At 44.3% G+C, this 12,143-nt stretch overlaps 1 protein-coding gene across 1 annotated transcript; it reads right to left on the bottom strand.

The window, feature by feature from the left end:
* Positions 1–2,439: 2,439 nt before the first annotated feature.
* Positions 2,440–6,074, bottom strand: LOC142664271 (uncharacterized). Its single transcript, XM_075843290.1, has 2 exons — positions 5,935–6,074; positions 2,440–5,291 (listed from the first exon to the last, which is right to left on the bottom strand). Exons 1-2 carry the CDS (start codon positions 6,070–6,072, stop codon positions 2,772–2,774), a joined length of 2,658 nt encoding a protein of 885 aa, XP_075699405.1. The 5' UTR covers positions 6,073–6,074; the 3' UTR covers positions 2,440–2,771.
* Positions 6,075–12,143: the final 6,069 nt, after the last annotated feature.

The following is a 12,143-nucleotide window of genomic DNA, read 5'->3' as shown; positions in this document are numbered from 1 at the left end:
TGTCAGTGTGTCATTATCCTGTACCCCGAGTGTCAGTGTCATTATACTGTACCCCGAGTGTCAGTGTGTCATTATCCTGTACCCCAAGTGTCAGTGTCATTATCCTGTACTCTGAGTGTCAGAGTGTCATTATCCTGTACCCCAAGTGTCTGTCATTATCCTGTACCCCGAGTGTCAGTGTGTCATTATCCTGTACCCCAAGTGTCATTATCCTGTACCCCAAGTGTCATTGTCATTATCCTGTACCCCGAGTGTCAGTGTGTCATTATCCTGTACCCCGAGTGTCTGTCATTATCCTGTACCCTGAGTGTCAGTGTCATTATCCTGTACCCCGAGTGTCAGTGTGTCATTATCCTGTACCCCAAGTGTCAGTGTATCTTTATCCAGTACCCCAAGTGTCAGCATAATATTATCCTGTACCCCAAGTGTCAGCGTATCATCCTGTACCCCAAGTGTCAGCGTATCATTATCCTGTACCCCAAGTGTCAGTGTGTCATTATCCTGCCCCTCAAGTGTCAGTGTCATTATCCTGTACCCCAAGTGTCATTATCCTGTACCCCAAGTGTCCAAAAGCCAATCCTTCCTCCTATTTTCATACAACCCCTTTAAATATCTTCTTTTGACAACTCTTTTCTTGCCTGCTCTGGGAATACATTGGCTGGTCTGTTGTGGGGGTCCTGCGGCTGTCATTATGGGGCAGTGGCCAGGAATTATGGGTGTGGTCAGATTATTTTGGGTGGGGCTTATGTATTTAAATTTAGCCTTCTCCCTGAAGTAATTTCTGTTTCAATCACTGATCACCCAGTGCTCCATCTGCTGGTGAAAATAGAGAATAACTCATTCTTAAAAGTGTCTGTCTGTGAATCGTGCGCTGTCTGTGAATCGTGCGCTGTCAGGGAAGGTTGTCCACATCTACTTCTCTCCGGATGGACACGGTCAGCACTGATCTACATATTATTTTATTATAAAGATCTGACAATAAGGGACACGGTGTGTCCCTTTTCTGCTAGTTCAGGCAATTTATTCATTCACCTGACTATACTAGACGAAACAGGGAGCTCCTGGGCCCCAATGTAAAATCTGTATAAGGCCCCAGAACTACCATGTGCCATTTATAATACTAGTGTCTTCTATTGTGGTAATGTGTTTTGGTACCTCTTCGCCCACTATAGCTCTTCACCTGTCACCAGCTATACCACGTAGATGTTCAGACTCTTTGCCGCAGCTCTCCACTCTATTAATAGGGGCCCGACTCCCTCTATTACATTTATGCCCTAATGAGGCATATAGAAAGCAAACCCCTCTCATGGTGGAGTCTTGTCATATTACATGTTTTGGCCAGCAGATGGTGCTATTTAACATTGCATCGCCACACAGGTGCCGCGCCTGGCAGCAGGAGTGGCTCATGCTAGTAGCTTGGTCGTTTCCATTAAAGCGCCACAGTGGGTGCCACAGGAGTGTCATCAGGCAGATTGATGTCACTGCCTTGAAAATGTCACTGCTAATGATGACATAAGGAAGGTTGTCTAGGGCATCACGATGGGTTCCCTGTAAGGCACCTGTGCTTGAGATGACGTTATAAGTGTGATTACGTGACGACGTCATAATGGGCAATGTCAGAGACTTTTCCTCACATGTCCTCTTCAATGCCTCAGAATGGGTGATGATGTCACAGGTGGTGGGGATTCACCTTTAAGGCTCCATAGCGGATGATGATGAAATGAGTATGAAGCCAAGAAAGCCGACATCACTGACATTATGACCTCACTGCTGATAACACTATTAGGGGGTTGCCAGGGAGCGGGTCTGGTGGGTCCCCTGTAGGGTGCATGTAATAATGTCACGGGGATGATGATGTCATAGCATAGACATCACAGTGAGTAATGTCATTGCCTGACATGTCCCCATAAAAGACCCCAAAACGGTTGGTGACATCACAGATTGTGACATCACAGGTGACGCTGCAGGTTACTAGGAGTGCCATGATGTGAGGAGGGAATGGAGACAAGCGAAAGAATGAAATTAGCAATCCCCACCAAGACGGGCCATGTTACTGGGCCCTGTATCCTGCTGACATCACTGGGAGGCTAGAAACTGGCAATTTCATCTCTGTCTCCTACTCTCGAGCAATAGGGATATATTGTGGCACAACTATGAAAAATAATGAAAAACGAAACATATTTAGTTGTAGTAGAGAGGATTTTGTCACCATGATAACTTAGCAGACTTTCCTGCAGTTTTATGTAAAAACACATTGTGGTAACACCATTACTTAAGCCAAGTGACAAACTCAGCTCTGCTACATCTGTGTATAATACAATACCCATATAGTATAGGTAACATCCCCCCCCCCCCCACACACACACACACACACACACAGTAATCTGAAATAAGCACGTCCAGGATTTGATTTTATTACTTTATTCATCTTTGATTTGCATTATAATGATACAGATATTTCATAAGCAGCTTATTAAATACTGATATCTATAGGGTCATCACAGGCTGGAGAACCTTCCGTTGTTACCCTGTCCTTCTAGGAGGCGACACTTTTAGATTGTAACCTCCTTAGACCTCTCTTTCATTTCCTGCCTTGAAGAACATAGTAATGGTAAATGTGAGTAACTATACAAGAAAACAGAGGAAAAAAAACTGGAGGGACACAGAAATCACAGATTCTTGGAAGATTAGGTGAACCTTTGATAGGGTAATAGTTGAGAAGGTCCTTCCATGCACCGCTCTATGGATAAGGTTATGGTTGATCCTTCTCTTCATGGGTTCTTCTTCTGAAAGGAAAAGCTCTGCTGGTATTGATAGAACGTGTTTTGCTGAGGTTTCTGGGGCTCCTGTGGGGTTTGTTGAGATGCAGGATTAGGGTCCTGTTGGGTTTGACTGTATGGAGGTGGCTGGGATGCGGGTTGTACTTTTGGACTGAGGTTAGGTGTAGGAGCTATGTACACCGGTTGTTTGTAGAACTTCTGTGGTTCTTGAGTTTGACCAGGTTGATCTACTGTGGTTTGAGAAATTGTCTTCTCAGGGAGCGTAATCTGGTCTTTCCCTTGTTTGTACTGTTGGGATTGTGAGCTGGTGGTGTCTTGTTGCAAAGATTGACCATGACGTCGGTATTGTGAGCTGGTGGTGTCAGGTTCTGAAGATGACCCATATTGTTGGGATTGTGAGCTGGTGGTGTTCTGTGGTGAAGTTTGGCCATAACGTTGGGATTGTGAGCTGGTGGTGTCCTGTTGTGAAGATTGGCCATAACGTTGGGATTGTGAGCTGGTGGTGTCCTGTTGTAGAGATTGACCATAACGTTGAGATTGTGAGCTGGTAGTGTCCTGTTGTGAAGATTGGCCATAACGTTGGGATTGTGAGCCGGTGGTGTCTACGTTTGATGTTTGGTCTTTGCCTGATTCATAACTTTGGGACTGTGATACTGTGTTGTCTAGTTGAGATGTTAGCTCTTTGCCATGACCATAACCTCTAGGTTGTGTCCCAGTTGTATCTTGTTTCCATGTTTGGTCTTTGCCTTGGTTGTAACTTTGGCTTTCAGTGGTGTCTAGTTGGGATGTTTGCTCCTTGCCCTGACCATAACCATGGCATTGTGACCCGGTTCTATCTGGTTGCAATATTTGGTCTTTGCCCTGGTTGTAACTTTGAGATTTGGGGGTGTCTAGTTTAGATGTTTGCTCCTTGCCCTGACCAGAACTTTGGGATTGTGACCCAGTTGTATCGTGTTGCAATGTTTGGTCTTTGCTCTGGTTGTAACTTTGAGATTTGGGTTTGTCTAGTTTAGATGTTTGCTCCTTGCCCTGACCAGAACTTTGGGATTGTGACCCAGTTGTATCGTGTTGCAATGTTTGGTCTTTGCCCTGGTTGTAACTTTGAGATTTGGGGGTGTCTAGTTTAGATGTTTGCTCCTTGCCCTGACCAGAACTTTGGGATTGTGACCCAGTTGTATCGTGTTGCAATGTTTGGTCTTTGCTCTGGTTGTAACTTTGAGATTTGGGGGTGTCTAGTTTAGATGTTTGCTCCTTGCCCTGACCAGAACTTTGGGATTGTGACCCAGTTGTATCTTGTTTCAATGTCTGGTCTTTGCCCTGGTTGTAGCTGTGAGATTCAGTGGTGTCTAGTTTAGATGTTTGCTCCTTGCCCTGACCAGAACTTTGGGATTGTGACCCAGTTGTATCTTGTTTCAATGTCTGGTCTTTGCCCTGGTTGTAGCTGTGAGATTCAGTGGTGTCTAGTTTAGATGTTTGCTCCTTGCCCTGACCAGAACTTTGGGATTGTGACCCAGTTGTATCATGTTGCAATGTTTGGTCTTTGCCTTGGTTATAACTTTGAGATTTGGGGGTGTCTAGTTTAGATGTTTGCTCCTTGCCATGACCACAACTTTGGGATTGTGACCCAGTTGTATCGTGTTGCAATGTTTGGTCTTTGCCTTGGTTGTAGCTGTGAGATTCTGTGGTGTCTAGTTTAGATGTTTGTTCCTTGCCCTGACCAGAACTTTGGGATTGTGACCCAGTTGTATCGTGTTGCAACGTTTGGTCTTTGCCTTGGTTGTAGCTGTGAGATTCGGTGGTGTCTAGTTTAGATGTTTGCTCCTTGCCCTGACCAGAACTTTGGGCTTGTGACCCAGTTGTATCTTGTTTCCATGTATGGTCTTTGCCCTGGTTGTAGCTGTGAGATTCGGGGGTGTCTAGTTTAGATGTTTGCTCCTTGCCCTGACCAGAACTTTGGGATTGTGACCCAGTTGTACCTTGTTGCAATGTTTGGTTTTTGCCCTGGTTGTAATCTTGGGTTTGAGATCCTGAGGTGTCTTGTTGAGATGTTTGGTGTTTGTCCTGTTGGTAACTATGGGATGAATAGGAAGTTTTATCAGTATTAATTGTTGACTCTTTATATGACGCATGGTCATCAACTGGAACTACTCTTTTGCTGTCAGTTTGCGTAGAGACCGCAGTTTTTTGATCTTCACGGCTCTTATCTTCACAACTGGCACCTTGCTGGTCATTGTAGGTGGACTCACTCTCCTCAGATTTCGGGTACAGTTGCCTCTGGTAGTATTTGGGTGGCTCATCGGGTGTTTTTGATGTAGTCTGAGAGGACGTTTCGACATCTTTCTTTGGTTGGTCTTGCTGTTGACAAGTGTCTTCCTTTTCATACACAACCTTGTAGTATGCCTTCAACACCTTACACAGCAAGTCACAGAACTCATTGAAGTCCACTTCTCCATCATTATTCTCGTCAAGAATTTGTATTAAACTTGAGATTGTGTTTGGATCTTTTGGGTTCTGGAAGAGAGTTAACAGTAGTTTGTAAGTTTCAGATTTAACACCGGTCATGTCACCTCTTATGTCAGCAGATAGTTCCCTGCAATTTCTTACAATTTTTGGATTTCAATTTATTCTATTTTTATCACCTAATTTCACTCAAAAAGATTTTGTTTGTTTTGGGTGGAGATGACCTTTGTTATATGTATAAGGATATTATAATAAAAGATTCAGCGGTGTGGGCGGACTAGTGCAGTACATTAAAGGGGTTGTCCCGTTCAGCAAATTAATGTTATGTACTGTGTAATTAAAAGTTATTCAACTCTCCGTTATACTTTCTGTATTGAAGGGGTTTTCCGCTACCGGACTGGTCATCAGTGTATGATCAATGCAGGTTCGACATCCAGACCCCGCACCGATCAGCTGCTCCGGCTGCCTCCTAGGAGGAGGGTACATGTGGCAAGCTACTACCCAGCCTCCTGATGGGCACTGTGGGCGGCAGTGTTATAAGGACATCTATGGGGTAGGACTTGGAAACCAGTCCAGTGTATATTATTTTGTGTGTCTGCTCTCCATAATCAAAATGCTAAATTTGTAACACGACAATGAGTTCCACCCTCCTGCGACTTATCTTAAAAAGTTCAGCGTCTGCTGTGATTCCTACCTTGATGACTTCTGCAAATTCATTCTGGATGAGGAGGTTGAGTTCCTCTGTGTTCAGCTTGTTGTGGCTGCAATCCTTCTGAGAATATTTCTGGTAAATTCCAATGATCTCCTGGATCGCTGCGATGAGTTTTGTCATGATTACAGATCGTTAGATAATCCTGTATGAAAGAAACGACCCCCGCTATAATGAATCCAGACTAATTTATAGGGGAGACACCAACCTCCACCAGGACAGACCCTATAACAGAAGCACCCGCTATATGTATGTAAACTGCAGTCTCATTCAGAAGCTTCGAGAGAGCTCAGGTGATGGGTACATTCTGGCTACCAAGACTTTTCGAAAAGTAAAAGTGGCAAGAAGGTGCCGTGAACCCTCCTGGATATTACATCTTCTAACAACATTCATCAAAGGTTCCCCAAAGTCATACAGGATATGAGCGAGCCCTCTACACATCCCATCCATGGATCCCCCATTACACCGTCCTCCCGCCATCTCCTCTATCAGTTCTTTATCACTAGTGTTGTAGGATACATGAATTCAGCAGCTGGTACATGTGGCACCTATTGCGCCAAATTTATCTCGTCCTCACATTATTTCATGGCTGCTGTAGACCAGCACAGAAATTACGTAGTCAATTTGCCAAATTTTTACGTCTCTTCCTAGCCACGCGCCCATCATCTCTTGACACCGTTGAAAATTGTCAAGATTGGAGTAAAAAGTTCCAAAAACACAAAATACGTTTCTGGCTTCGTACGTAGCGTAAACACTGCGGAATTTTCATGCGGCAATTGTCGAGCATATTACAGTCGCAGCAAATCAAAACCACAAGCTGCACAAAATATATACAGAAAAAAGTGCCGAAATTGACCTGAGGTGCGGATTCTGAATCTACAGCAGGTCAATTTCTTTTGCGAAAACGATGCGGAAAATCCGGTCAGAAATTCTGCAGTGCTATGTGTGAACGTGGACTCATCCTGTGACCAAGAGAGGAGTCTCCAAAATACAATTTAGATGCATTGCTCAAAAATTTAAATAACATAATATATAAATAACATAATATAATAATAATAATGGAAAAAAAGTCAAAAAAATGGAAGAAGTTACAAAAAAGATCTGATGATATAATCATTATAAAGTCACATGATGGCTACGTACCACACCATGGGCCAGGCCGTAAACTGTCTATAGTCCTCCCATAATAAACAAGTCCCTAATGCTACGTATTAATGTTCTCATATAGTGGTAATTAATGGCACTTACCTCCACCAGACACTTCAGTGCAGAGAGAACAGCTGGAGTGACCCATACAAGTCTCCATTTATAGGGATGCGATGCCCTACTTATTCTAGGAAGGAGGTGGCAGTCCCAGCCCAAACCAGTCTGCCCAGCACTATCAATTACACTGGTTCTGCCTAGAATGAGACACTTAGGAACACCCTACCTGTTGTATCAAACACACCCTGACAGTCGGGATGTTGTCAGATAGATCTCCAGTGGCCCCAGTCATTGTCAATCTGCCCTGAGTACAGGTGGCCATGACACCCCCCCTCCCGTCAACCCAGGGGCTTATTCACAGACCCCATGACCCTTAATTAAACAACCTGGTAATAATGACCCTAATTGTCATCTATATGAATCAACAGAGAAGCACGACACCCCGAGCCCCAGCCCAGGCACTCGTCACCGTTTTAATTAACCTGTGCATCAAGTTTCTCTTATAATTTGCCATAATGATCTTCCTCAGACCCATCGCCTTCATTCTGCCCATATTGATCAGGGTAAAGCGTCATACTTCGAATTTCTCAGCTATAATTGGACTTTATCATTATAAATATCCTCAGCCCCTCCCTGGGAAGGTGCAGTCCTGCAGATCTCACAGCCATTCTACGGCCATTATAGGGGTCATCGGACCTTTATAAAATATAGACCCCCGAGGTGGTGCATACCAACACTAGACCTTCGCACCCAATAGTTTGTCTTAGAGGTGCCCAAACTTAGAGGCCAGTACAGAGTTCTCACTGAGAGAAAAAACACAGTGGAGATCGATGACGTTGGTGGCAGCGATGGGATCCTCCAGCTCATTTCCAAGCAATGAACAGTCAATGAGATCACCTTCCGATGAGCGTTTGACCGACAGCTGTTCCACCCGACCCCTCCATACACATGCCCGCTCAGTTCGGCAGATAGTTCAAGTATTCTCAGTGGGGAGTAAGCCGCTACCAGACACCGCTGGCGGCATCTTATCTCCTTCAAGGACAGAGAATCAGGCATGTTGAAATTCAATGTGCCCGATCCTTTTTTCTTCCGACATCGAACATTAGCAGAACATCTAATACACATTGGTTAGCCGGCCGATCACACCGAAATCAACGGGTTTCGGACTATGTTCGTGTGATGTGTATGGCTCCTGAGCCCCAATACACAGTCTGTACCAAGACCCAACATATGATGTGACGTTTATCATCCCGTTCTCATATGTGTACAGCGGGACATTTGGGCCCTTCGGGGGACATCACCTGCAACCCTTGTAGCTGCACCTCTTCCTGTGCCCTACTGAGCGTCCTCTGTCCCGAGTCCCGGCTTATATTAACGTTGGCTGATTCCATCTTAAACCTCCAGCAGCTTTGTCACGTCTCATGTTGAGATCTTCCATTCAGACCCGGCCGGGCGGAGAGATTGTTGCAACGTTTTATGAGCTGGAAAAACAGTTTTATTATGGATCAGTTTTAAGTAAGAGTAACTGGAAGTTAATTGAGCGACACCTCGTCATCGGATCCAATCTGCTCAGCATTTTAATGGATTCAAGGAATTATTGGATTAAGGAAGAGTCCCATGACAGAAATTGTTGTTTTGACATACGTGTGCGAAGAAACCCATAGTCCACCATATATCGGAGTCTCGGACATGTGATAAGGGGGCACGTTAAAGCATTTACCTGGAAAACCCCATATAGCCCAGAAGTGACCTGCAACCGGAGCGTCTACAGTCGTTGTGAAACTACAACTCTCAGCATATCCTGGGCATGGTTGGTGCAGTTCTACAATGGCTGGAGAGCCACAGGCCAGGAACATTGTTGCAACAATGTGACATGTAGCAGCTTTCTTTATGGCCTGCTGCATTGTGGTGTTTAGGGAAGGGGGAGGTGAAGCCAGAATAGCTCAGACATCACAGATATTTTTGTGACAAAAACAGCATAAAATACATCAATCATTCATTGCAGAATGTCTCATTGTTGGGGAATGTTCCCTTTTTAGGAGAGAATTTTGTTTCCCTGCTAAGTTCCATGACTCCGCAGCACAAATATACAAACTGTAAAAAGGATACAGACAACCAGGGCCAGGTCTATGTTCACTTCTCCAGACAACCAGGGCCAGGTCTATGTTCCCTCCTCCAGACAGCCAGGGCCAGGTCTATGTTCCCTCCTCCAGACAACCAGGGCCAGGTCTATGTTCCCTCCTCCGGACAACCAGGACCAGGTCTATGTTCATTCCTCCAGACAACCAGGGCCAGGTCTATGTTCACTTCTCCAGACAACCAGGGCCAGGTCTATGTTCACTCCTCCAGACAACCAGGACCAGGTCTATGTTCACTCCTCCAGACAACCAGGGCCAGGTCTATGTTCACTCCTCCAGACAACCAGGGCCAGGTCTATGTTCACTTCTCCAGACAACCAGGGCCAGGTCTATGTTCACTTCTCCAGACAACCAGGGCCAGGTCTATGTTCACTTTTCCAGACAACCAGGGCCAGGTCTATGTTCACTTCTCCAGACACCAGGGCCAGGTCTTTGTTCACTTCTTCAGACAACCAGGGGCAGGACTAAGTTCACTCCTCCAGACAACCAGGGCCAGGTCTATGTTCACTTCTCCAGACAACCAGGGCCAGGTCTATGTTCCCTACTCCAGACAACCAGGGCCAGGTATATGTTCACTCTTCCAGACAACCAGGGCCAGGTATATGTTCACTTCTCCAGACAACCAGGGCCAGGTCTATGTTCACTTCTCCAGACAACCAGGGCCAGGTCTATGTTCACTTCTCCAGCCAAGCAGGGCCAGGTCTATGTTTACTTCTCCAGATAACTGAGGTCAGGTATATATGTTCACGTTAGGGATTGTTGTTGTGTATTTTGACATCTAGGAAGAGATTGATGTATCCTGTTTATTTCTATCTGCTACAATGTATCTGTTCAGTCAGGAGCCATTTTATCAAAGATTGTATAAAAAAAAACACAATAAATATGAGCAGCTATAGATGTAAAGATCACAACCCCCCACCTCCATCAGAGTTTTGACTGTTGCTGGTTAAAATTAGGATATTTTGGGATAAATCTCACAAAGTTGTCATTAAATCAATGCTTTGGACCATAACCATTTAAAGTGGGTGGAGTTAAAGATATGAGGGCGGAGTCACTATTACTATGTCAAATGGTGAGATCTGATCTGACCCAAATAAGATGAGTCAGACATGATTGTGCCGCTACATTATACAAGTCACGTAATATCTATTATACGGAAGGTTCCAGGATCACCTCAGACTCCATGCTACGTCCAATGGGGGGCGGGCTGTGATACCCCCTGTATAACCGGCCTTGGTTGTTACGAAGCCTAATAAATGCTCTGCAGGAGTGATTATAACATTATCTTATATCAAGTCACCACATCCCCGACTCCTGATAACTCTCCAGACAGAGATTATCTACACAATGACTGAATATTTTTAGATTATCCTTGTCTTCTTTCTGTAATAAAGTCATAAAACTAGAAGATAAAGGACTACACATTTTTCGGGAACCCTAAATCATATTTTTTTTATCCAACCCCTTTATGTCTTTGTCATGTCCATAATAAGGGATGACTGTATATAACTGTTGTATTTATAGGATTTCATCAAAAGGCGATAGAAATCTGTTTAAAATGAATAAAATGTAAAACTTTTAGCGCTGTCTGTATTTCGCTTGTCGGGCGTGGAAGATATTACAGAATAAATCGTTCATTTGGGACACGTTTTGACCATGATTTATCCCAATGTGTTCATATCTTGGTTCCTACAGTATAACAAAGCTGGACAAGCCCGTGTGGGGTTCTCCAACTTCACCTCAATCTCCTGAGTTTGTAGCACAAGTGATTGGGGTGCAACTACTACAGCTATTATATCATGGAAACTTGGGGGAGGGAGGAGTTGATGTTCATAGAGACCTCCAGGGGCCCTCAGATCATGGCCAATCTTCTTATTTGTCTAGTTCAAGCTTGGTCAATGACCAATCCCCGACCCTCATATAACCTTGATCTCTGTCTCAGGCTGAAGGAACCATCTACTGATTCTGTACTCGTCCATCCCAACTGTAGTGCCCAGTGACACATCTAAAGGCATGGGAACACGTATTTGGAAGGTCTAGAGGTGTCTTGATACTTGGTGATTGGTCAGTCATCTCTCATCCAGTAAGAAGTCCCGTAGATGGAAAGTTTGGGCATCCGTCTTGTTTGTTGGCTTGTAGAGTATGAAGGTGCCACCACCACGATCTGCTTGAGGGGATGATTGATGACCCTGGCCCTGTAACTTGGACTTCTGGGACTCCAATGCAAAACTATAGCAGAGGCCATCAACTTCTAATTTTGGTGTGCTACATAGAATCCATAGATTGTAAAATATCCTCATTAGTACATTGGCATAGTTCCATCGAGAATGGTAATATTCATTGAACCTCTATATATCTGCTGGAGGGCCTATCGGCCCAATGTTCACCACGGCTCTCCAACCCCTCTCGAGAAACGTCAACCGATACACATTTGTGTTAATTGTAAAGCAAATATTCTAATAAAGTAATTAATATTTATATATAGTACGGCCCATCATGAAGATTAATTACCTCTGGGTGGTGGCAACAAAACCAGTTTGTTAAAGATGTGACTAGACTGGTTTAACAGAATCTGATCCCTTTATCCTTGGAATTATGGAAGGGTTATCTACTGAGAGAGTCACCACAAAGTGATGTCTTAAATAGCAATAAAGGGAGACTTATCTGACAACTGTCCTACCTAGTAGCGTAACATTCCAGTTTCCATCTCATGTCCAACTGAGATTACACCAGCAACATAAATAAGACTCAAGAGTCAACAATGGTGTCACTAACGAGCTACAAGTACAAGTGGTACCAATAAGATGTAGAAGACGAAGCCCAATAAGATAACACATACAAATCAGAGATCTT

Source organism: Rhinoderma darwinii, chromosome 12 (genome assembly GCF_050947455.1).
Source record: "Rhinoderma darwinii isolate aRhiDar2 chromosome 12, aRhiDar2.hap1, whole genome shotgun sequence".
In the NCBI taxonomy this organism is placed as follows: domain Eukaryota; kingdom Metazoa; phylum Chordata; class Amphibia; order Anura; family Rhinodermatidae; genus Rhinoderma; species Rhinoderma darwinii.
This window is presented reverse-complemented; position numbering and strand designations above follow the sequence as displayed.

Coding starts and splice junctions, on each gene's coding strand:
- LOC142664271 (XM_075843290.1), bottom strand. CDS start 6,072: ATGACAAAACTCATCGCAGCGATCCAGGAGATCATTGGAATTTACCAG. Junction 5,292..5,934: donor AATTTGCAGAAGTCATCAAG/GTAGGAATCACA, acceptor ACTCTCTTCCAG/AACCCAAAAGATCCAAACAC.